The following is a 22,184-nucleotide window of genomic DNA, read 5'->3' as shown; positions in this document are numbered from 1 at the left end:
TTGTCTGCCATGAAGGCAGGGAGAGGGTGGGAAAGGCGGGGGTATACCAGGGATATTGGTGGTGGGGAATGTACAGTGGTGGAGGGATGGGTGTTTGATCATTGTATGATTGTAACCCAAACATGAAAGCCTATAACTATCTCATAGTGATTCAATAAAATTTAAATACCTTGATTAAATAAATAATACACTCCTAAATATCAACCCAACTTTAAATTTCAAACCTAAACAGACATATCACCAAAGGAAACATAGAACTTTATTTAAAACTTAAAAGTGATCTTAAATATACCTAATCTTTTTAAATTTTACTGGTTAAAAACTTATTTTAAAGTAAGAAATGTGGTTGAAGTTTCTTCTCTTTCAGATTCATGAATTAATAACAGAGATCTCTGATGAGGAAAGCTTTGTATTTCTACATCATTCTACTTTGTTTTACAAATTTCCTCCTCTCCTAGGTTTTCTTTTTCTATATTCTACCCTCACTTGCATTTTTCCTTTTTTTAAGTAAAAACAGATTTTATTTGGTGATTTTTAGGAAGAGGAAAGAGGGAAAGTGAGGGAGAGTAACGTACTAGAGAGACAACATGGGCTTCTCCAGGGGTGGAGAGAACCCGGACACATGCCAGCATTACATAGGGAAGTCCACATCTCTGGAGTGGAGATGCAGGCGACATATGTGCTCGGCCACGTGGGCACAAGCAGCACATGGGCTCGTGCAGCACAAGCACTTCACTTGCAATTTTTCTCCCACTGTTTTTCTGTCTTCTTGGTCCTTAACAATACAGATGAAATTATTAAGTGTTCTTTACATTACTGGCATGTTGTGCAATATCAATTCTTTATTAAAAGTAATTCTATTACTACATCTGTGCCCCCCAAAATTGCAAATCATATTCAGATCCATTTCCATTGATTTGGCAATTTTACTCAACTTTATTTTTATATAAAATCCATAACCCCCAAATTTTAATTTGGGGAAACAAGGAACATTATACAAAATATATTTTAACCATAATAAATTGCTTTCAAAATGTTTTAATTCCTGAGTACTTTGTCATGTTTTGAACAGAAAAAGTTTATTCTGGCTCCTTAAGTTGTAAAATAATGAGCATTTCTTTACATCCTCCCATGCCCATCTTGATAAAATCTTCTCAGAAGCTAGATTTTATCTGACACAACTTTAGTGACTTAACCTGCAGAAACCCGGGGCAGGAAGCTGCTGTGGGCATGAAGGATGCCTGCATCAGATTTAGCTATACAAGATTATTGCCCCAATTTTAGAGGAGCCATCAGCAGAGAGACATCTTCCTCTGATAATGGGATGTTTTTCATTTCAGATCAATTATATCACTGTGTCGTATTTCTTTTTCTTTCTTTCTTTTTTTTTGGGTCACACCTGGCGATGCACAGGGTTTACTCCTGGCTCTGCACTCAGGAACCACTCCTGGCCGTGCTCAGGGGACCATATGGGATGCTGGGAATCAAACCCGGGTCGGCCGCAAGCAAGGCAAACGCCCTACCCGCTGTGCTATCGCTCCAGCCCCACTGTCATATTTTTTTATTAGAGCCACTGTGGAGATTTCAGTCTGGAAGTGGCAGAGCCTCTGAGAATTTCCCCAGCCTCTTCTGATTCTATTGGGATCTCATTCATTGGTTTGATCTTAACACTCCATTGGTGCTGGATAGCAAAGTGGCCTGGGCCCCTTCATGACCAACCCCTAAGCACGGTTCTCCTGGGCTCTGAAGCACCATTGGGTTGGGCCTCTAAGCACTAAGAAGGTGCCCCACGCATCCCTGGTGCTGTGGGCCCACGCAGTACCACATTCAGGGTCTTCTCATTGAACTAATGGTCAAGCGGGGCAACACTGACCAAGAATGACCAATTCCCAACAGCAAAAGCTGTGGCTCAAGACTCACTGCTGTCTTTCAGTCTCAGATACAGGCACATTGAAGTTGTTTTTCATTTTTTTCTGTTGTTGTTTCGAGGTCAAGCCTGTTGGCTCTCAGGGCTCACCCCTGGCTTCTTGCTCAGGGATCACACCTGGTGGGCTAGAGGACTGTACCGAGTGCCTGAGCCAGAATCTGGGCCAGTCACCTGCAATACAAGCACCTCTCCACTGCACTAGTGCGCCAGCCCAGTTCCATTTATGCTTGATCATGAAGATGAAATAGGTTAGATATCTGCCTTCTAGTAACCAACTTCCCTAGATTCAATCTGGAATTTTCAAACAGCAAAGATAGTACATGGGGGCTGGGGGGTGGGAGAAAGATAAAAGTTTAAAAGACAGTGAGAAAATTGCTAACACTTAATTGGAAATACAATAGTGTAGGTGGAGTAAATATAAGAATATGTGTTGGGAATAGGAGATAAAATTCTTTTTTTTTTTTAATTGCTCTTTGGGTCACACCGAGCAATGCACAGGAGTCACTCCTGGCTCATGCACTCAGGAATTACCCCTGGCGGTGCTCAGGGGACCATATGGGATGCTGGGATTTGAACCCGGGTTGGCCGCATGCAAGGCAAACGCCCTACCAGCTGTGCCATCACTCCAGCCCCAGGAGATAAAATTCTTAAGGAAGTAGAAGTTTGAAAGATGGAGGTGAAAGTATTACCTTCCAGTGGAATGTTAAGGGCTGTAGCCTGTCTCCCTCACATTTTAAATGAAAAACAATGTAGCCATCAAGCAGATTATTTTTCTAGTAAATGTGTTTTTTTTCCCCCAGTATTACTTTTTATTATTAGTCCCTCCCTGTCTCAATTCTTTTGGAAAAAATTTGCCAAATGCTTACATCCCTTGGATGTACTGGTTTTACTGGTCTTTCAGAGAGGCTCAGGACCAAAACAAAAATCAGGTACCAGCTGTTAAGAGTGGGATTAGTTCCCTTTTGAAAGTTGGAAAGTCAGAACAGGATGGACCCCAAAGAACACAGGTGGTAACACTGCACATGTCCACATGCCTGGATCTCGAAGGGCACCATCTCGTGTAAATGGACTGGACTGGCTTTCCAGGTAGATTAAAATTCACTGATTCCAGGGACGAGAGTGACAATACAGAGGTTAAGGCACTTCCCTTGCATTCAGCTGACCCAGATTCAATCCACTGCACCTCATATGGTTTCCCAAGCCCTGCCATTAGTGACCTCTGAGCAAGATCAACCAAGTACAAGCCCTGACCACCACCAGGTGTGTATCTCCAAATAAACAAAACCTCAGAGTGCAAAGGATCTGGAAAGCTCTGCTCAGTCGTCTCCGTGCACAAAGAGAAATCAAACTGCCAATGTGCTCAGCTGAAGCATACAAGATTTCATTGTGCCAGTTTTTGCCACATGTAAGAAATGCTAATGATTTGTCCTTGCACTTAAGGGAATACAGACACATAAAGATATAGGGAAATGAATTATTTAGGGAAACCCAGAATGGGGAGGAAAGACCACATGGACATTTAGAAATAGTTCTAATATTTAGAAAAATGAATATTTGGAAGTAGTTCTAATATTCATTTTCACCAGTGGAGTAGAAAGGAGAAAAAAATGAGAAAAAAACCACTAAAACATAGTACACTGTTAAAGGAGTCAGTTCAGCACATAAATACAGCTACCTAGCACACAATGTGTGGCTTAAGTAACTGGATATGGTCTTTGGAACTTCCTTATAATAAAATAGAGGTCATAAACTAGGCTAGAGAACTATGAACAGAGAGGTAATGTGGGGAGTGAAGTGATGACACAGTGAATAGGGTGCCTGCATAAAACATGTTTCCCTGAGCACTGCCAGGAATAATTCCTGAGCAGAGGGCTGGAAGTCAGCCCGGAGCTCTATGAGATTTGTGGCTCAGAAACCCAGTGCCCCCCACCCCTTGTACCTTCCCCAAATAATGTAGCACAATATCATAATTGCTATATCATCATTATATATAAATTATAGTTTTAGAGTAGGAACAAACAAGTAGATAAATGAAGAATAGAACACAGATAAACTTAAGGAAATTAGATAAGATTTCATTGGAGGATGGCTTGTTGAATAAATGGTATTAGCATACTGGCTTACCCATTTGGGGAGAAAATGTCTCTACCTCATACGATGCACAAATATTAATTTTAATATTTTTATACCCTATTAAAAGGGTCACATTAAACCTGAAGCTTTTAATCTGGAGAGGTGTTTTCCAGGATGCTCTATTAATTGAGGAAAGTATTTGATTAATATAACAATGACCGGTATTAAAAATGCATATGAGCATAAAGTAAGTAATTAGGAAAATGCTCATATGAGCTTGTCTGTGAGTATAAGGGAATGGTGGATGGCTGCATGGCAGATCACAGCACTACCTGCCTTATCCTTAAAACTCGGCAGGTATCACATGTATTGAGGTGCCTTGTTTACTACAAATACTTTTTTAAAATGGTGAGGAGAGTGAGTCTCCTTGCAAATGAAGAGCCACTGGGCTGGAAGTGGGAGAATCATAGATGGTTTCTTAACAGATTTTTGTATTTTTGCTTATCTTCATATCGTGCTCTGGGATCACACTTGGTGGTGTCAATAAACAGTGCCAAAATCAGAGTTCGCTGTGTGCAAGACAAGTTTCCAAACCCTTCTACTACTATCTCTAACCTAATTTTCATATTTTTGACTGCTAAAATTATATAACTTCTATAAAATTTAAAGTTAAATGTAATCTATTTCCTGGTAATAAAAGCAATGAAGAAGCTGCACCAAATGAAGCAATTAAACTTTTATTCTGATGTAGTTAGATATCCACATTTAGCATCCCTTTATAAGTCCATATGCCTATGTCTATTAAAGCATTTGTAAAAAACAAGAATATTTATCTTAAGAACATAAATCCAGGGCTAATGAGTAAAAACTAAACAGAGTAAAAGTGAAATCAACATGAGATAAAAGCTACACTTCACAGAAGGTACTGTGAGCTCTTCACAAGGTATCTGCCATTTTACACAGAAGTCTAAAGGACAAATGAGCTTTACTCAGGATGAATCTTAAATCTGGTGTTTCTCTTACTTTTCTTGGGAAGGTGGTATTATAAGCTGAATGATAAAGAATTTTTTAAAATGCTTATTTCTAACTCCTGAGAAAGATTCTATCAAAGTCACATATACAGAATGAATGTGAAAGAATATCAAGCGTGCAAGCTAGCAGGACTCAATAGAGACAAGAGCCGAGATGCCCACATACAAAGTGACAACTTCCCTTCAAAACTGTATGCGATTGCCGGAGCAGCCCTGAGCCCCTAGCACCTGTAGTTGCCGGCACCAGGGTTTGAGCAGCATCGCAACTCGGGGCCAGCTGGTGGGGAATTGCTGATGCAGTACCTGGGCCTTCCCTCTACTACCTGGGAGCTCCTCTCACCCCCAAATAAATAATAGAATTATATATGATTAACACAAAATACATCCAGACTCATTTCAGAAACATGGTGTTTTTGTTCTTTGTATCTAAACCAAACATATCTCCACGAACTATGATGTGTATATACAGACTATCATGAATTGTGTATGTCTAAGTCCTATAAAATATTTGTGAAGATTAGAAACCTTTTTATGAATACAAAGACGCATAATTATCATTCCTTAGAGCAGATGCACCATTCTCTTAATTTAACAAGTCTGAGGTTTTCATTTCTGTTACTACTTCCTTAGCTAGCATTTCAATCACAAAGATAAGTGTTTCTCAGGAAGCAAGTTTGCTACAACCCATGAAATATCCAAAGGCAAAAACGAGGATAATTCACTGTCAACAGTGAGTTCAGTATTTCTTAAATTCTTAGCCCTTCTAGAAGTTGTTACGTGGAACTCACATAACTAATAACAACTCCACAAAGAAATCAAGGTGCTTTTCTCTCTGCTTACCATGCAGGCACATCAATAGTAATACCCCTTTATGTCTAGGTCACATAAAGGTTTTGACTCAGAGTACCCACCCTATCCAAGTTTGTGGATCTGGTCCCAAAGGTTCACATGAAAAGGTTTAACAGAACCCCAGTGAACTAAAGGGAACTCCCTGAGGCCCCTCCCACCCTGTCCTGATAGAGAGGAGGAAAGATGTGGGGTACCCTGCAAATCTCCACTCTGTTGGCAGCCTCCTCCATTTCTTCCCTGAGGGCATCAGCTTTGGCACCTGTAGGCTGTAAGCTGCTGGACAAACCTGACGACTTGGAAGTCTGCTGCCACCTGATGGAAAATAGAAGAAAAATCGTAAGTGTGAATAAAGACAGAACACTGGGAATGCCATGGAGATAGCAAAAGAACAGCTAGTTACAAAGATTACCAATGGAATCACACATCCTGAAATAAAAACGAAGTATACCAAGTATGAGACTAGGAGGCAGAAAGCTCAAGTCTCCATGTTTCATTGTTGACAGAGCTGGGGCGGCATTGCCCCTTGAGATGAAGCAAATGAACACTGCCCCTACTGTCCTCTGCATGCTGATGCACCACTCGACTGGAAACATTCATTGTCTTAACTGAAGTTTGCTAGATGGATAAATGGGTAACATTAAAAGCATATCTCAGAACAAACACCTCCACTTAAAAGCAGAGAACAATGTCTTGTCAATTTTTAGATACTTCATTTACTTAAACACATATTTTCCTGGAGAGTGAAAGCCGTTTGGGGAAGCCATTTCAGAATCTTTCATGAGAAACAATAGACTTCTGATTCTGTGTCTTTACCAAAAGTTAGCCTAGAGCCAAAATGCCAGTTGTGCCAAGTACTCAGAGCTATAGCAGTGAACGGCAGTGAGCACTGGGTGTGTAAACTCTGTAACTTACAGATTTACTAATAGCAAGAAAGGTAAAACAAAGGGGTCATCCTTGGTTTCCTCCTTGTTATGGAACCATGAGATATTAAGGTATGTGTCAGTTCTAAGAAAAGGTAAAACAAAGGGGTCATCCTTGGTTTCCTCCTTGTTATGGAACCATGAGATATTAAGGTATGTGTCAGTTCTAAGAAAAGCAACTGTGTAATGAAGACGACCAAACACTGCAGTTAGTAGTGTAGTTAGGTAGTGTACTGACAAAACCAGACAGCTACATGTGTGCTGTATCTGTCTCACACCATCCAACACAGAGGCAAAAGGTGCAACATTAATCTCCCTGTAAGAGTCAAGCAGCTAGCATTATCATAAATGGGGAAAAACTAAGGGCCTTTCCTCTAAGATTGGGGACAAGACAAGGATGCCCACTCTCACCACTTCTCTTCAATATAATACAGGAAGTACTAGCAATAGCCATTAGGCAAGAAAAAGATATTAAGGGCATTCAGATAGAAAAGGAAGAAATCAAACTCTCACTATTTGCAGACGATATGATACTATATCTAGAGAAGCCTAAAAGCTCTACTAAGAAACTCTTAGAAACAATTGACCTGTACAGTAAGGTCACAGGTTATAAAATCAATACCCAAAAAACCATGGCCTTCCTATATGCAAACAATGAGACAGAGGAAAGGGACATGAAAAAAGCAATCCCGTTCACAATTGTGCCCCAGGAAATCAAATACCTCGGAATCAGCTTAACCAAGGAAGTAAAGGACCTCTACAAAGAAAACTATAAAATGCTACTCCATGAAATAAAAGAGGACATGAGGAAATGGAAACATATCCCCTGCTCATGGATAGGGAGAATCAACATTGTGAAAATGGCAATACTTCCCAAAGCATTATTCAGATTCAACGCGATTCCTATAAGGATACCCAGGACATTCTTCAAAGAAATGGATCAAGCAATCTTGAAATTCATATGAAAGAATAAAGGCTCACGGATAGCTAAAACAATTCTTGGGAAAAAGATGATGGGAGGCATCACCCTCCCCAACCTTAAACTTGACTACAAAGCGGTAACAATTAAAACAGCATGGTACTGGAACAAAGGCAGAGCTGCAGACCAATAGAACAGAGTGGAATATCCCAACACACAATCCCAATTGTATGATCATCTAATCTTTGATAAGGGGGCAAGAAATGTGAAGTGGAGCAAAGAAAGCCTCTTCAACAAATGGTGCTGGCATAACTGGACAACCACATGCAAAAGAATGGGCTTAGACCTCGACCTGACACCATGCACAAAAATCAGATCAAAATGGATTAAAGACCTCAACATTGGACCACAATCCATAAGGTACATCGACAATAAGGTCGGCAAAACCCTTCACGATATTGAAGCTAAAGGTATCTTCAAGATGACATGGAACTAAGCAATCAAGTAAAAGCAGTTAAACAAATGGGACTGTATTAAACTAAGAAGCTTCTCACCGCAAAAGACACAGTGACCAAAATACAAAGGCAATATACAGAATGGGAAAGGATATTCACCCAATACACATCCGATAAAGGATTGATATCAAGAGTATACAAAGCACTGGTTGAATTCTACAAGAAGAAAACATCCAACCCCATCAGAAAATGGGCCGAAGAAATGAACAGAAACTTTTCCAAGAAAGAGATATGAATGGCTGAAAGGTACATGAAAAAATGCTCTGCATCACTAATCATCAGGGAGATGCAGATCAAAACTACCATGAGATACCACCTCACACCACAGAGAATGGCACACATCCAAAAGAGCAAAAGCAACCACTGTTGGAGAGGATGTGAAGAGAAAGGGACCCTTCTACATTGCTGGTGGGAATGCCGACTGGTCCAGCCCCTTTGGAAAACAATATGGACGATTCTCAAAAAATTAGAAATTGATCTTCCATTTGATCCAGCAATACCACTTCTGGGAACATATCCTGGAGAAACAAAAAAGTATAGTTGAAATGACATCTGCACTTATATGTTCATCTCAGCACTGTTAACAATAGCCAGAATCTGGAAAAAACCCGAGTGCCCGAGAACAGATGACTTGTTAAAGAAACTTTGGTACATCTATACAAGGAATACTATGCAGCTGTTAGAAAAGATGAAGTAATGAACTTTGCATATAAGTAGATCAACATGGAAAGTATGCTAAGTGAAATGAGCCAGAAAGAGAGAGACAGACATAGAAAGATTGCACTCATCTGTGGAATATAAAATAACAGAGTAGGAGACTTACACCTAAGAATAGTAGTATATAATGCCAGGAGGTTGGCTCCATAGCTTGGAAGCAGGCCTCACATGTTGGGGGAAAGTCATCCCAGATAGAGAAGGGAACACCAAGTAAAATGTGATTGGAGATCCTACGCGGGGAGGGAGATGCGTGCTGAAAGTAGACTAGAGACTGAACATGATGGTCACTCAATACCCCTGTTACAAACCACAACACACAAAAGGAGAGAGAGAGAGAACAAATTGGAATGCCCTGACACAGAGGTGGGGTGGGGGGAATGGAATGGGGTGGTGTGGGAGGGATACTGGGTTCATTGGTGGTGGAGAATGGACACTGGTGGAGGGATGGGCTCTCAAACATTGTATGAGGGAAAAACAAGTATGAAAAGGTGTGAATCTGTAACTGTACCCTCACTGTGACTCACTAAAAAAAAAAAAAAAAGAGTCAAGGGGCCGGAGCGATAGCACAGCAGGTAGGGCGTTTGCCTTGCACGCGGCCGACCCGGGTTCGATCCCCGGCATCCCATATGGTCCCCCAAGCACCGCCAGGAGTAATTCCTGAGTGCAGAGCCAGGAGTAACCCCTGAGCATCGCTGGGTGTGACCCAAAAAGCAAAAAAAAAAAAAAAAAAAGAGTCAAGCAGCTAATCACCAGGTACTTTGGTATACATTTTTCCCCCTCGTCTTTTTTGTTCTGCTTTGTACTGGGGGGTCCATATCTATTAGTGCTCAGGTCTTACTGCTGGCTCTAGGTTCAGGGATCCTGTCTAGCAGGTTCAGGGGACCTTATGGAATGCTTGGGGAACCACACAGGGTGCATGCGAAGTAAGTACCCTAATGTACATTACATATCCAGCCCCAAGAAAAACAGAAGACTTTGGGACTCTTTAAGACAAAGAGAGGGAAAATTAAGTTTTCTTTTACTAGCAGAGAGTAGAAAAATTAAGGAATTTGACCAAATCGATGAAAAAGAAGTATACCATGGGAAAATTACACAAGGTTTTGAGAGAACAAGCTAGTTTGAAACATCTAAAAGTTGACACACAAACTCTGGAAAACATTCCCGACTATAACACAATAATTCACAACAAACTAGAAAGCAAATAAGCTATTAATACTATTTAAAGACATTTAAATATAATATCTAAAAATAATAATTAGTAAATATTCATAGGAAATATTTTTCTAAATGATTTTCTCTAAATAATTGATATATTTATTTTACATTTGCTAGAAGAAGCCACTGAAAATAAAGTATTAATGTTTTATGGGGGTTTCTGTAAAATAAAGTAAGTGGTTCTGGCTATAATTTACATGCCAAATAATATCACCAGGGTAGTTTATAAAATCAAGGTACACCAATTGTCTACTTCACAATACATGCTACTTAATGAAAAACAGCTAAGCAATATATACATATATATAAAGTACTACTACTAAGCTAATTTATATGGCTTTACACATCAGGATAGATTTTTCCCTTCAATTTTATTTTATTAAAGCACCATGAGTTACAAAGTTATTCATGGTTGGGCTTTTGACTACACTACAATATTCCATCAACAATCCCACCACAAAGTCAACTTCTCTTCAACAGTGTTCCCAGAATCCCTCTTCTTGTCACCTGCCCTGCCCCAGACTGCCCTTTTGACAGGAGCCTTCAAGTTTGGTTATTAAAGTTTGGCCTCGTGACTTCAGTGTTGCTGATTGTGCTTTAGACAGTTAGCTCTATCGTTCCTCAACAGCACTGTTTCACAGCAATCTCCTGATCCCTCTCCCTGTTACCTCCCACTTATCTCTTCCGCCTTTCCCTCCACTCTACCTTCCTTCTCAGCCCAGACTCTGGGACCAAGGGTGATCTAGACATCTTCTTTTAAACCATTGCATTTCCTCATTCAGTTATGGAATTAGATTACTTTTAACATGAATTATACTAAATTTATATTGAAATAAGACACATTTTCCTCCAAATTACCTCTTTTCTCTCTAATTCTCCTCAAAGTTACCCTTACATTTCCCTCAATTATAGAGAATTTTCTTAATTATATGCAGGTACTTTACTTCAATCTTATAAAACAGTGACAAGATGTGCTAAGAGTAGTCCTTTTGTGGAAACCAAATAACAAAATTTCAAAAAAAGAAAATGTTGTACAGGTTGCATTTGTTTGGAAAAGTGACATCAATCATGAACACCAGATTATGGAGAAATTTTCACTCATCTGTTCTACATAAACTCAAGAATTATACTGTCGTCAAAGTAAAAAAAATTCTTTAATCCTAAAAGAATTTGGAGAACAAAAAGTTATGATACTATCAGTGACATAACACTATCAATATATCATTACCGACTACTGGGAGACATGCAATTACATTAGAATCTTGGAAAAATAAAGACAGAATATAAACTTTAGTGAAGAATAAAGTAGGGGGAAAAAGGTCAATCATAAGAGTATAAAATTTCGGCCCTTCCGCTGCTACACGAGCATGATCCCAGAGGCCAACTAAACTACTAAACTACTTTGGACACCAGCAGCTCGCAGAAATGCCTCTAGACTGTGAATTGAGCCACTGCCCTATGTGGTGCCAGGGGGGAAGGGTTTCTCTCTCTCGGCTTTTCCATCTTATGAGCTCCACAAAAGGGAAGTAAAAGCTTGCAGTGATGCAATTTCAGGCAGAATTTTCCCTGGACTTTATACAGAAATCCAAAACCTCATATCTCTTTTTTTAAAATTTATTTTTAATTAGTGAATCACCATGAGGGTACAGTTACAGATTTATATATTTTTGTGCTCATGTTTCCCCCATACAAAGTTTGAGAACCCATCCCTTCACCAGTGCCCATTCTTCACCACTGGTACACCCAACATCCCTCCTATCCTCCCCAGTCCCATATCCCCCCACCCCACCCTGCAAGATCCTCAGCAAAATCTCAGTGAACACGGCTGAAGAGAGAGTACTGTGGGGAGGGCACTTTCATTGCAGATGGCGAACCTGGGTTTCATCCCCAGCATCTCATATGCCCCTGAGCATCACCAGGAGTAATTTCTGAATGCAAAGTCAGGAGTAACCCCTGAGCATTGTCAAATGTGGACCAAAAACCAAAACAAAAAAGCCAAAGCAACAACAACAAAAAACAACTTCGTGAAAAAATTTCAGCTATATATTAAAAGGATCTTACATCACTGCTAGTTAGTACTTACTCCAAGCATGCAAGATTGTTTTAGCATATCCAGAAAATTATTTAACTGAAAGATAAAAAACTTAGATCACATAGAAATAAACAGAAAGATTTTGGAGGCTCAATATCCAGTTATGAAAAAGCTCTCAACAAAATGAGGCTAAGAAGGAACTTAGCACAGTAAAGCCAAATACTACACAACTACACTAATGACATACTTAATAAGAAAAAAATTGAAAGTCTTTCCTCTAAGATCAAGATATATATATATTCATACATATATATACTTAATATATATTTAGTTATATGCCATCAAGCTAGACTAGCACATGACAGAAACGAATGGAGACGTTCATGACAGGAATGAATGGAGACGTTACTGGTGCCCACTCAAGCAAATCGACGAACAACGGGATGACAGTGATACAGTGATACTTAATATACATTTATTTATATATAACTAATTTATAAATAATTTATATATAGTTCAGACAACACATGGGGGAGCCTACAGAGGAACCCAGGTGTGCGGAACCCGGGGCTGAGAGATCTCCAAGGCTGCTCGGATCAGGACTGGGCCTCTTCCACCCAGATCCCCCATTTTCCAGTAGCTTGGTAGTCACACCCAGAAATTGCCCCCTGGCGCCTGGCCTGTAATCCCATCAACAGTCAACATCCAGAGACTATAAAACCAAGGTCCGGAAGCGAGTGGCCGCAAAGTGGTTATATTACATCTACTAGCCTAGTTCTCCCTCTTGGAGATCCTGACAAGCTATGGAGAGTCTATTGCCCGCTCAGGAGAGCCTGGCAAGCTCCCCATGGCATATTTATGTCCCAAATACAGTAAAAGATATATACATACCTCTTGGAGAGCCCGGCAAGCTACTGAGAGTATCTCGCCTGGACAGCAGAGCCTCGCAAGCTACCTGTGGCGTATTTGATATGCCAAACACAGTAATGATAGGTCTCATTCCCCTGACCCTGAAAGAGCCTCCAATCGTTGGGAAAGATGGGTAAGGAGAGGCTGCTAAAACCTAGGGCTGAGTGTAATAGAGATGTTACTGGTGCCTGCTCCAGTAAATCGACAAACAATGGGACGACAGTGATATGCTATATATATATATATATATATATACACATACATATATATATATATATAAATGGGCTGGAGTGATAGCAAAGCAGTAGGGCATTTGCCTTGCACAAGGCTGACCCGGGTACGATTCCTCCAACCTGGCAAGCTCCCCATGGCATATTCGATATGCCAAAAACAGTAAGGAGTCTCACAATGCAGACATTACTGGTGCCCACTAGAGCAAACCAGTGAGCAACGGATGACAGTGACAGTGACATATATATATGCATATATATCCTAACTTTATAAGGAATTTTATGCTTTTTCAAATATATGTATATATGTGTTATATATGTGTATATATACACACACATATATGCACATGCACACACATACACACACAATCCAGTCATTTCCTCTTGAAAACTTGGGTGTTTCCTGATTTGGGGTAATGTGAATGGTATAAATATATCTTTTGAATAGTTTTTGGGTACTTGGTGTATACGCCAAGTAGAATTGTTGAATCAGTTGGAAGCTCAATTACTAATATTTTGAGAAGTATTTATATGGGTTTTCCAAAATGGATGAACTAGTCGACTTTCCTACCAGCAGTAGATGGGGTTTCTTTTCCTCACATCCATGCCAACACTGTTTTTAAATTTTTAATGAATTTTATTGTGGAGGTTGTGAGACCTAGATTCATATAGATTAATGAATAAACTCCTGAAAATTCACAAAACTATAAATCAACGATAAAATTAGTAAAAATGTTATTTTTCAAAAACTATACATTTTTCTTTCAACAGGGATATTACATTAAAAATTAAAAGTATGAACAATGCTATACAAAGACATTTTAAAACTTACATGAAATAGATAAATCCTACCAATATAGAATTTGGTAAGAGTCAAAAGGATTAAGAAAATTTTAAGGGGAAAATCTGAATAGGCCTATGGATGTATGTTTTATCCTAAACAGGAAATAATATTTGCTTTATGTTAGAAAATATAGATAATGCTTATCTACATTAATAAGTAAAATACAACAATATAAAAAATTCACCTCAACATTCAAATAAACATTAATTCATTATTGAAAGAGTATAAAATTCATTAGAAAGTTAGGATAATACTGTCACTGTCACTGTCATCCCATTGCTCATCAATTTGTTTGAGCGGGCACCAGTAGCGTCTCTCATTGAGAGACTTATTGTTACTGTTTTTGGTATAACTAATACGCATGGGTAGCTTGCCAGGCTCTGCTGCGCAGGCTCAATTCTCTCAGTAGCTTGCCAGGCTCTCTGAGAGGGGCGGAGGAATCGAACTTGGGTTGGCTGCGTGAAAGGCGAACGCCCAACTGCTGTGCTATCGCAGATATTAATATATATTTATTTATGATATAATCTAGTAGAGAGCAACCATAACTGCCTTGAGTGTATGCCATGCTCAATGGCAAAGTTTTGAGAAATTTGTCTTATCTTTTAAAGAAGATCTTTTAATACTTCTTGCAGAATTGGTCTCAAGGCTATAAATTCCCTAAGATGTTGCCTGTCCATGAAGCACTGTATTGTTTCTTCAAATCTGAATGTTAGTCTATCTGAATAGACTATCTTGGTGAGATGTTCACCTCATTAATTTCCATCCCCTATTGCTCATCATTCTCTCTGGCTTATAGAGTCTCATTTGATAGATACACTATGAATCATGCAGACTTTCCTTTGTATGTAAGTTCCATTTTTGATCTTGTTGCATCCAATATTCTGTCTCAGTCTTTGGCGTCTGCCATTCTGATTATAACATGTCTTGAAGTTTTTCTATTTGGGTTATTTTTGCTGGAAGTAGGGTTTCTTGGATCTCAGTGCCTGCCCCCTAAACTCTGGGAAATTCTTATCAATGATTTCTTTAACTATTGGTTCTTCATTGAATTTGATTTCCTATTCTTCAGGGATTCCAATGATTCTTATATTGTTCCTCTTGAACTTGTCTTCTAGTTCTTCGGTGTGTGGTTCATTTCTTTCCAGGCTTTTTCCCATTGTCTGTTGTATTCTAGAGGCTTCCATCTCATGTGGAGCTTCTTGGTCATTTCCTCAGATACTTGGACCTTCTACTGAGTTTTTCTTTATATATATATATATATATATATATATATATATATACATATATATGTATATATATATATAACTTAAAGTACTCTATCTTTTGCATTTCTGGCTGCAATTTTTGCATTTTGGCTTTCTTGTGCTTTGCTGACTATCTGTGCCATCTTTTTCTTGAGTTCATTGAACACATTCAATGTGCTGTCACTAAAGTAATTCGGACAGTTTCAGAGAGCCTTCCATATTGTTATTTTCAGTCATTGAGCGTGGTGGGCTTCTGTGCATCTTCCCCATTGTGTTTGCTGTATTGAGAGTGCTTTGTAGTAAGGCCCCACCCCACTGGGAGTCTCTGAGGGTGTGGCTCTCTTCCTTCCCTGCCTGTCTTTACCTGGTGACAGCAGGTCTAAACGTGAGCAGTGTGAGGTGCGAGCTACCATGTCTCCATGTGTGTAGTCACACAGTTGAAGAGACGTGGAGTTGGCCCGTCGGAGATACTGCAGGGGGGAATGAAGGCTGCCAGGTTCCAGCGGAAAGGAGGAAAATCCACTTCTGGTTCCAAAAAAGCAACAGAGATGTCAACCAGGAAGTTAACCTTACCTGAACAATTGGATGAACAAGTAGGGGTCTGACATGTAGAGGTGCGTGTGCTAGGATGGTGGAAGTCAGGGTGGAGGCTGCCGGATCCAGCTGGAGGTCTAGATGAGCAAACAGGGCTCTGAGATGTAGAAGTAGGCCTGCTGAAATGCTGGAGATCAAGTGTCCATTTTTTAAATACAAGTTTTTAATATCTCACACATTAACTCATTGTCAGATGAAGAAAAAATACTTTCTCCCAGATTGTGGTGTGCATTTTTACTCTGGTCATTTTATCTTCTACAGTGCAGAGGCTTCTTGTTTGATGAGTCCTATCTAGGCTTCTGTTTGCTTGGCCAATGGCATAAAATCACTGAAGATGCTTCTAGGTTCAATGTTATTAAGTGTTCTACCTATCTTTCATCAATATAATCTATGGATTCAGATCTGACATCAAGGTCTTTAGTCCATTTTGATTTGATTTGGGGGATTTTGATAGGGGTTCTTTTTTTCTGTAACCAATCAGTTTTCCAAAACCACTTGTTGAAAATTTCCCACTATTATATGTGACACATAATATAATTATATTAACTGATCATATATACCAGAGAATCTGTCTCTGCTCTCAAAGATAAATTTGCGTCTGTTAAGAGTTCTCTTCCTGGCTCTCAAATGGCTGCCATCTTGTGTAGGATAACATTGGTTTGTCCTTTCTACCTTGCCACAGGGAGATTAGGTTTATTGGGTTACTCCCATCACAGTGCTCCAATTCCTCTTTATTTGGAACCTCTTTCTTTGTGCTCTGCTTCCCCAACAGTCAATCACCTTTATCTCCTAATCAGACTCTGTTAACTTGTAAATATTGCTTTTCTCTTCTCCTTAAGTCCTTTGCATAGTTAATTCAGAGCAAAGATCTTTTTGTATAAACACAGGAAGACAGTTAATGTTATGCTTTTGTAACATTGGAGTAAATTGACTCTGAATGATATTCACTCCTGGGCATTTATTTTCTCGACTTAAGCCTCAGTTGCCCTTAGTTTCTAACACCCCAAAAGCAGGGCACTGACGAGGGACTAGGTGGACCCAGGACAAGCTGTGAGCTACCCTGGCAACAAAACGGGCCAGGTCAAAGCACCATAATATTTAACTATAAGTTAAGAGCATAATCATGGACAAAATTCGTCATGATCCCAAAAGTAACAACTAGATTAGGACCCTGCTAGGATTAGGAAAGATGAATCTGGCCTGAGCACTGTAGTCTGGGATCTATAGCAAGATGTCCCCAGGAGAGCCACCCTACAAGCTTAATGTATCTCTTACTGTGTCCATATAAAATAACTAATATTAGGAAGTAGAATTAAGATGTTAATTAAGTGGTGCCTGTTTGCTTTTGGAATTAGGGAGATATGTACCTCATAGAAACTGTTTGGGAGGGTTCCTGTTTCTTCAATTTCCTGGAAAAACTTGAGAAGAATTGGCTAGAGGTCTTCTTTAAAAGTTTGGAAGAATTCACAAGTAAATCCATCTGGACCTGGGCTTTTGTTTTGGAGAAGACTTTTGATTCCTTGATATTAATGGGTCTATTCAGGTATTCCAAGTCTTCGTGGTCCAATCTTGGGAGATTATAGGAATCCAAGACTTTATCCATTTTTTCTAGTTTCTCTTGTTTCGTGGCATACAGACTTCAAAATAGTCTCTGATAATCTTTTGAATTTCATTGGTTTCTGTTGTGATGTCACCCTTTTCATTTCTGATTCGGTTTATTAGGGTTCTCTCTCTCTCTCTCTCTCTCTCTCTCTCTCTCTCTCTCTCTCTCTCTCTCTCTCTCTCTCTCTCTCTCTCTGAGTCTTGCTAGTGGTTTATCAATGTTGTTTATTTTCTCAAAGAACCAGCTCATGGTTTCACTAATCTTTCGGATCTTTTTTTTGGGTTCCATGTAATTTATTTCTGCTCTATGTTTTGTTATTTCTAAGTGGTGCTGGGAAAACTGGATAGCTACCTGCAAAAAATGAACTCTGACCTTTGTTAATGCCAGTCACAAAAGTCATATCAAAGTGGATTAAAGACCTCAATATCAGACATGAATCTATAAGGTTCATAGAAGAAAATGTGGAAGTCGATGTGGAGGTCTCGTTCTGTTCAGCAGGGAGAACCCTTCGTAGGGCAGCTGAATGAACAGACGAACAGACGCAGAGTCCGGGAGGGAGAAAAGGCGTTTATTCTATGGCAGTTACAGTATTTATACCTCCCTGCTGGGAGGAGGTGGTGCCGGGACCCCCAATAGAAATGCAGGGTGTGGCACAGGATTTAGCTAGTAATAAAAAAATGCTGATAGGATAAGATCAGTAAGATTAGGAGTGGCAACCTTTGCTAGGTGTGGCATGGGGTTAGCTAGTGATTAAACAAATAGTGACAGGATAAGATCAGTAAGGCAAAATGGCTCCCTACAAGAAAATGTAGACAGAACTCTCCATGACATTGAAGCTAAAAGCATCTTTAAGGACGAAACAGCACTGACCATGCAAGTGGAAGCAAACACAAACAAATGGGACTACATCAAAATAAGAAGCTTCTGCACTTCAAAAGAAACAGTGACCAAAATACAGAAAAGAGCCCACAGAATGGAAAAGAATATTTACCCAATACCCATCTGATAAGGGATTAATATCCAGGATATACAAGATACTTGTAGAACTGTATAAGAAAAAAACCTCCAACTCCATCCAAAAACGGGGAGAAGAAATGAACAGAAGTTTCCTCAAAAAAAAAAATACAAATGGCCAAAAGGCACAGGAAAATATGCTCCACATCACTAGCCATCAGGGAGATGCAAATCAAAACAACAATGAGGCATCATCTCACACCACAGAGACTGGCACACATTCAAAAGAACAAAAGCAACCAGTGCTGGCGTGGATGTGGGGAAAAGGGACACTCCTTCACTGTTGGTGGAAATGCCAACTGGTCCAGCCTTTCTGGAAAACAATATGGACAGTCCTTCAAAAACTAGAAATTGAGCTTCCATATGACCCCGCAATACCACTTCTGGGAATATAACCCGAGGATGCAAAAGAGCACAATAGAAATGACATCTGTACCTATATATTCATTGCAGCAGTGTTCACAATAGCCAAAATATGGAAACAACCCAAGTGCCCTAAAACAGATGACTGGTTAAAGAAATTTTGGTACATCTATAAATGGAATACTATGCAGCTGTTAGGAGAGATGAAGTCATGAAATTTGCTTATAAATGGATAAACATGGAGAGTATCATGCTAAGTGAAATGAGTCAGAAAGAGAGGGACAGACAAAGAGGGACTGCACTCATTTGTGGAGTGTAGGGTAGCATCACATGAGGCTGACACCCAAGGACGGTAGATACAAGGGCCAGGGAGATTGCCCCATAGCTGGAAGACTGCTTCATGAGCGGAGGGGAGAAAGCAGATGGAATAGAGAAGGGATCACTAAGAAAATGATGGCTGGAGGAACCAGTTGGGATGGGAGATGCATGCTGAAAGTAGATAATGGACCAAACATGATGACCTCTCAGTGTCTGTGTTGCAAGCTATAATGCCCAAAAGTAGAGAGAGAGTATGGGAAATATTGTCTGCCATTGAGGCAGGGGGAGAGTGGGAAAGGGGGTGTATACCCGGAATATTGGTGGTGGGGAATGTGCATTGGTGGAGGAATGGGTGTTTGATCATTGTGAGATTGTAACCCAAACATGAATGCTTGTAACTCTCACGGTGATTCAATAAAATTTAAAAAAATTTTTAAAGTTTTGTTATTTCTTTCCTTCTGCTTGGTTTAGGCTCTTTTGGTTGGTCCTTCTCTAAGATCTTGAGCTGTGAAGTCAAGTCACTTAAGTGGGCCCTTTCCTCCTTCCTGAGAAATGCTTGCAGCGCTATAAATTTTCCCCTTAGGTTCTCTTAGCTCATGTCTTCGGTCTTGTTTGTTTCCAAATATCTTTTGATTTCTTCCTTGATTTCCTTCCTGAGCCATTCGTTGTTCAACATTGAGTTGTTCAGTTTCCAGGTGTTTGATTTGGTTTTCCACATCTCTGTCTAATTAACTTCTATCTTCAATGCATCGTGGTCTGAAAAGATAGTTAATACAATGTCTATCTTCCGATTCTATTGAGATGTGCTTTATGACCCAGCATGTAGTCTATTTTGGAAAATGTTCCATGTGCACTGGAGAAAAATGTGTATTCTTTCTTTTTGGGGTGTAAATCCCTGTATAGATCTATTAGTTCCCTCTCTTCTATCTCTTCCTTCAAAGCCAGTGTTTCCTTGGTGAGTTTTATTCTCCTTGATCTATTGAGGGGTGATAAGGAGGTGTTGAAGTCTCTGACTACTACTGTGTTGCTAACAATGTCCTCCTTAAAATCTGTTAGCAGTTGTTTTAAGTATTTAGCTGGTCCCTCATAAGGTGTTTATACGTTTAGGAGTGTGATTTTTTCCTGTTGTACAGATCCTTTGAAACACAGAAAATGGCCTTCGCTGTCTCTTCTAATCTTTTTCAACATGAAATCTATGTTGTCGGATACTAATATGACCATCCCAGCTTTTTTGAGGGGGCTGTTTTCTTGCAGGATTGTTTTCCATTCTTTGACTTTGAATCTGTGTATGCGCTGACTGTTCAGATGTGTTTCTTGTAGGCAGCAGAATGTTGGTTTCAGTTTCTGAATCCATTTTGCCACTCTGTGTCTCTTAATTGGTGCATTTAGACCATTGACATTGAGAGAGATTATTGTCATGGCGTTTTGTGCCATCCTTCTATAGGGTTTTGCTGTGCTTGTAGGTGTTTTTCTTGAAAACTATAGGCCAATATTCCTGATGAACATGGATGCAAAGGTCCTCAACAAAATATTAGCAAATAGAATCCAACCACTCATCAAAAAGATTATACACCATGACCAAATGGGATTCATCCCGGAGATGCAAGGATGGTTTAACATTTAGAAATCAATCAACACAATCCATCATATCAACAAAAGATAAAAACCATATGATCATATCAATAGATGCAGAGAAAGTATTTGACAAGATCCAGCATTCGTTTATGATGAAAAACTCTCACCAAAATTGGCTTTGAAGATAGCTTCCCCAAAATAGTCAAAGCCATCTACCACAAGCCTATGGCAAGCATTATCCTCAATGGGGAAAAACTAAAGGCTTTCCCACTAAGATCAGGGACAAAACAAGGTTGCCCACTCTCACCACTTCTGTTCAATATAGTACTGGAAGTACTTACAATAGAGGTTAGGAAAAAAAAAAGATATTAAGGGCATCCAGATAGGAAAGGAAGAAATAAAGCTACCACTATTCGCTGATGATATGATATGATTTCTAGAGAACCCTAAATCCTCTACCAAGAAACTCCGTGGCTTTCCTATACACAAAACTCCGTGGCTTTCCTATACACAAATAATGAGACAGAGGAAAGTGACATGAAAAGAGCAATCCCATTCACAATCATGCCACAGAAAATCAAGTACCTCAGAATCAGCTTAACTAACGAGGTAAAAGGCCTGTACAAATAAAACTACAAAACGCAACTCAAAGAAATAAAAGAGGACATGAGGAAATGGAAACATATCCCCTGCTCATGGATTGGGAGAATTAACATTGTCAAAAAGACAATACTCCCCAACGCATTAAACAGATTCAATGTGATCTCTATAAGGATACCTACGACATTCTTCAAAGAAATGGATAAAACACTCCTGAAATTCATATGGAACAACAAACCCCCATGAATACCTAAGGCATTCTTGGGGAAAAGAAGATGGGAGGCATCAACCTCCCCAATTTAAAACTCTACTATGAAGCAGTAACAGTTAAAACAGCATGGTACTGGAAAAAAGGCAGAGCCGCAGACCAATGGAACAATATGGAATGTCTTTACACACAATTCCAAATGTATGAATACCTAATCTTTGTTAAGAGAACAAGAAATGTGAAGTGGAGCAAGAAAAGCCTCTTTAACAAATGGTGCTGGCATAACTGGACAACCACAAGCAAAAAAAAAAAAATGTGCTTAGAGCTCGATCTAATACCATGCACAAAAGTTAGATCAAAATGGATTAAAGACCTCAACATCAGACCAGAATCCATTAGGTACACTGAAGACAAGGTCAGCAAAACTATCCACGATATTAAAGCTAAAGATGACACCCCACTGACCAATCAAATGGAAACAGTTAAA

The 22,184-nt window shown here is 39.5% G+C and overlaps 1 protein-coding gene across 5 annotated transcripts in view; it reads right to left on the bottom strand.

Annotated features, from left to right (window-relative positions):
- The window catches only part of ARHGAP44 (Rho GTPase activating protein 44), a 195,358-nt gene that overhangs the window by 51,250 nt on the left and 121,924 nt on the right, over nucleotides 1-22,184 (bottom strand). For all 5 annotated transcript variants that reach the window (XM_004603890.3, XM_055143123.1, XM_055143126.1 and 2 more), the window contains exon 7: nucleotides 6,075-6,192. In XM_004603890.3, coding sequence (XP_004603947.3) covers nucleotides 6,075-6,192 — 118 coding nt within the window. The remainder of the gene's footprint in view (nucleotides 1-6,074; nucleotides 6,193-22,184) is intronic.

This window comes from Sorex araneus, chromosome 6 (assembly GCF_027595985.1).
Source record: "Sorex araneus isolate mSorAra2 chromosome 6, mSorAra2.pri, whole genome shotgun sequence".
NCBI lineage: Eukaryota > Metazoa > Chordata > Mammalia > Eulipotyphla > Soricidae > Sorex > Sorex araneus.
This window is presented reverse-complemented; position numbering and strand designations above follow the sequence as displayed.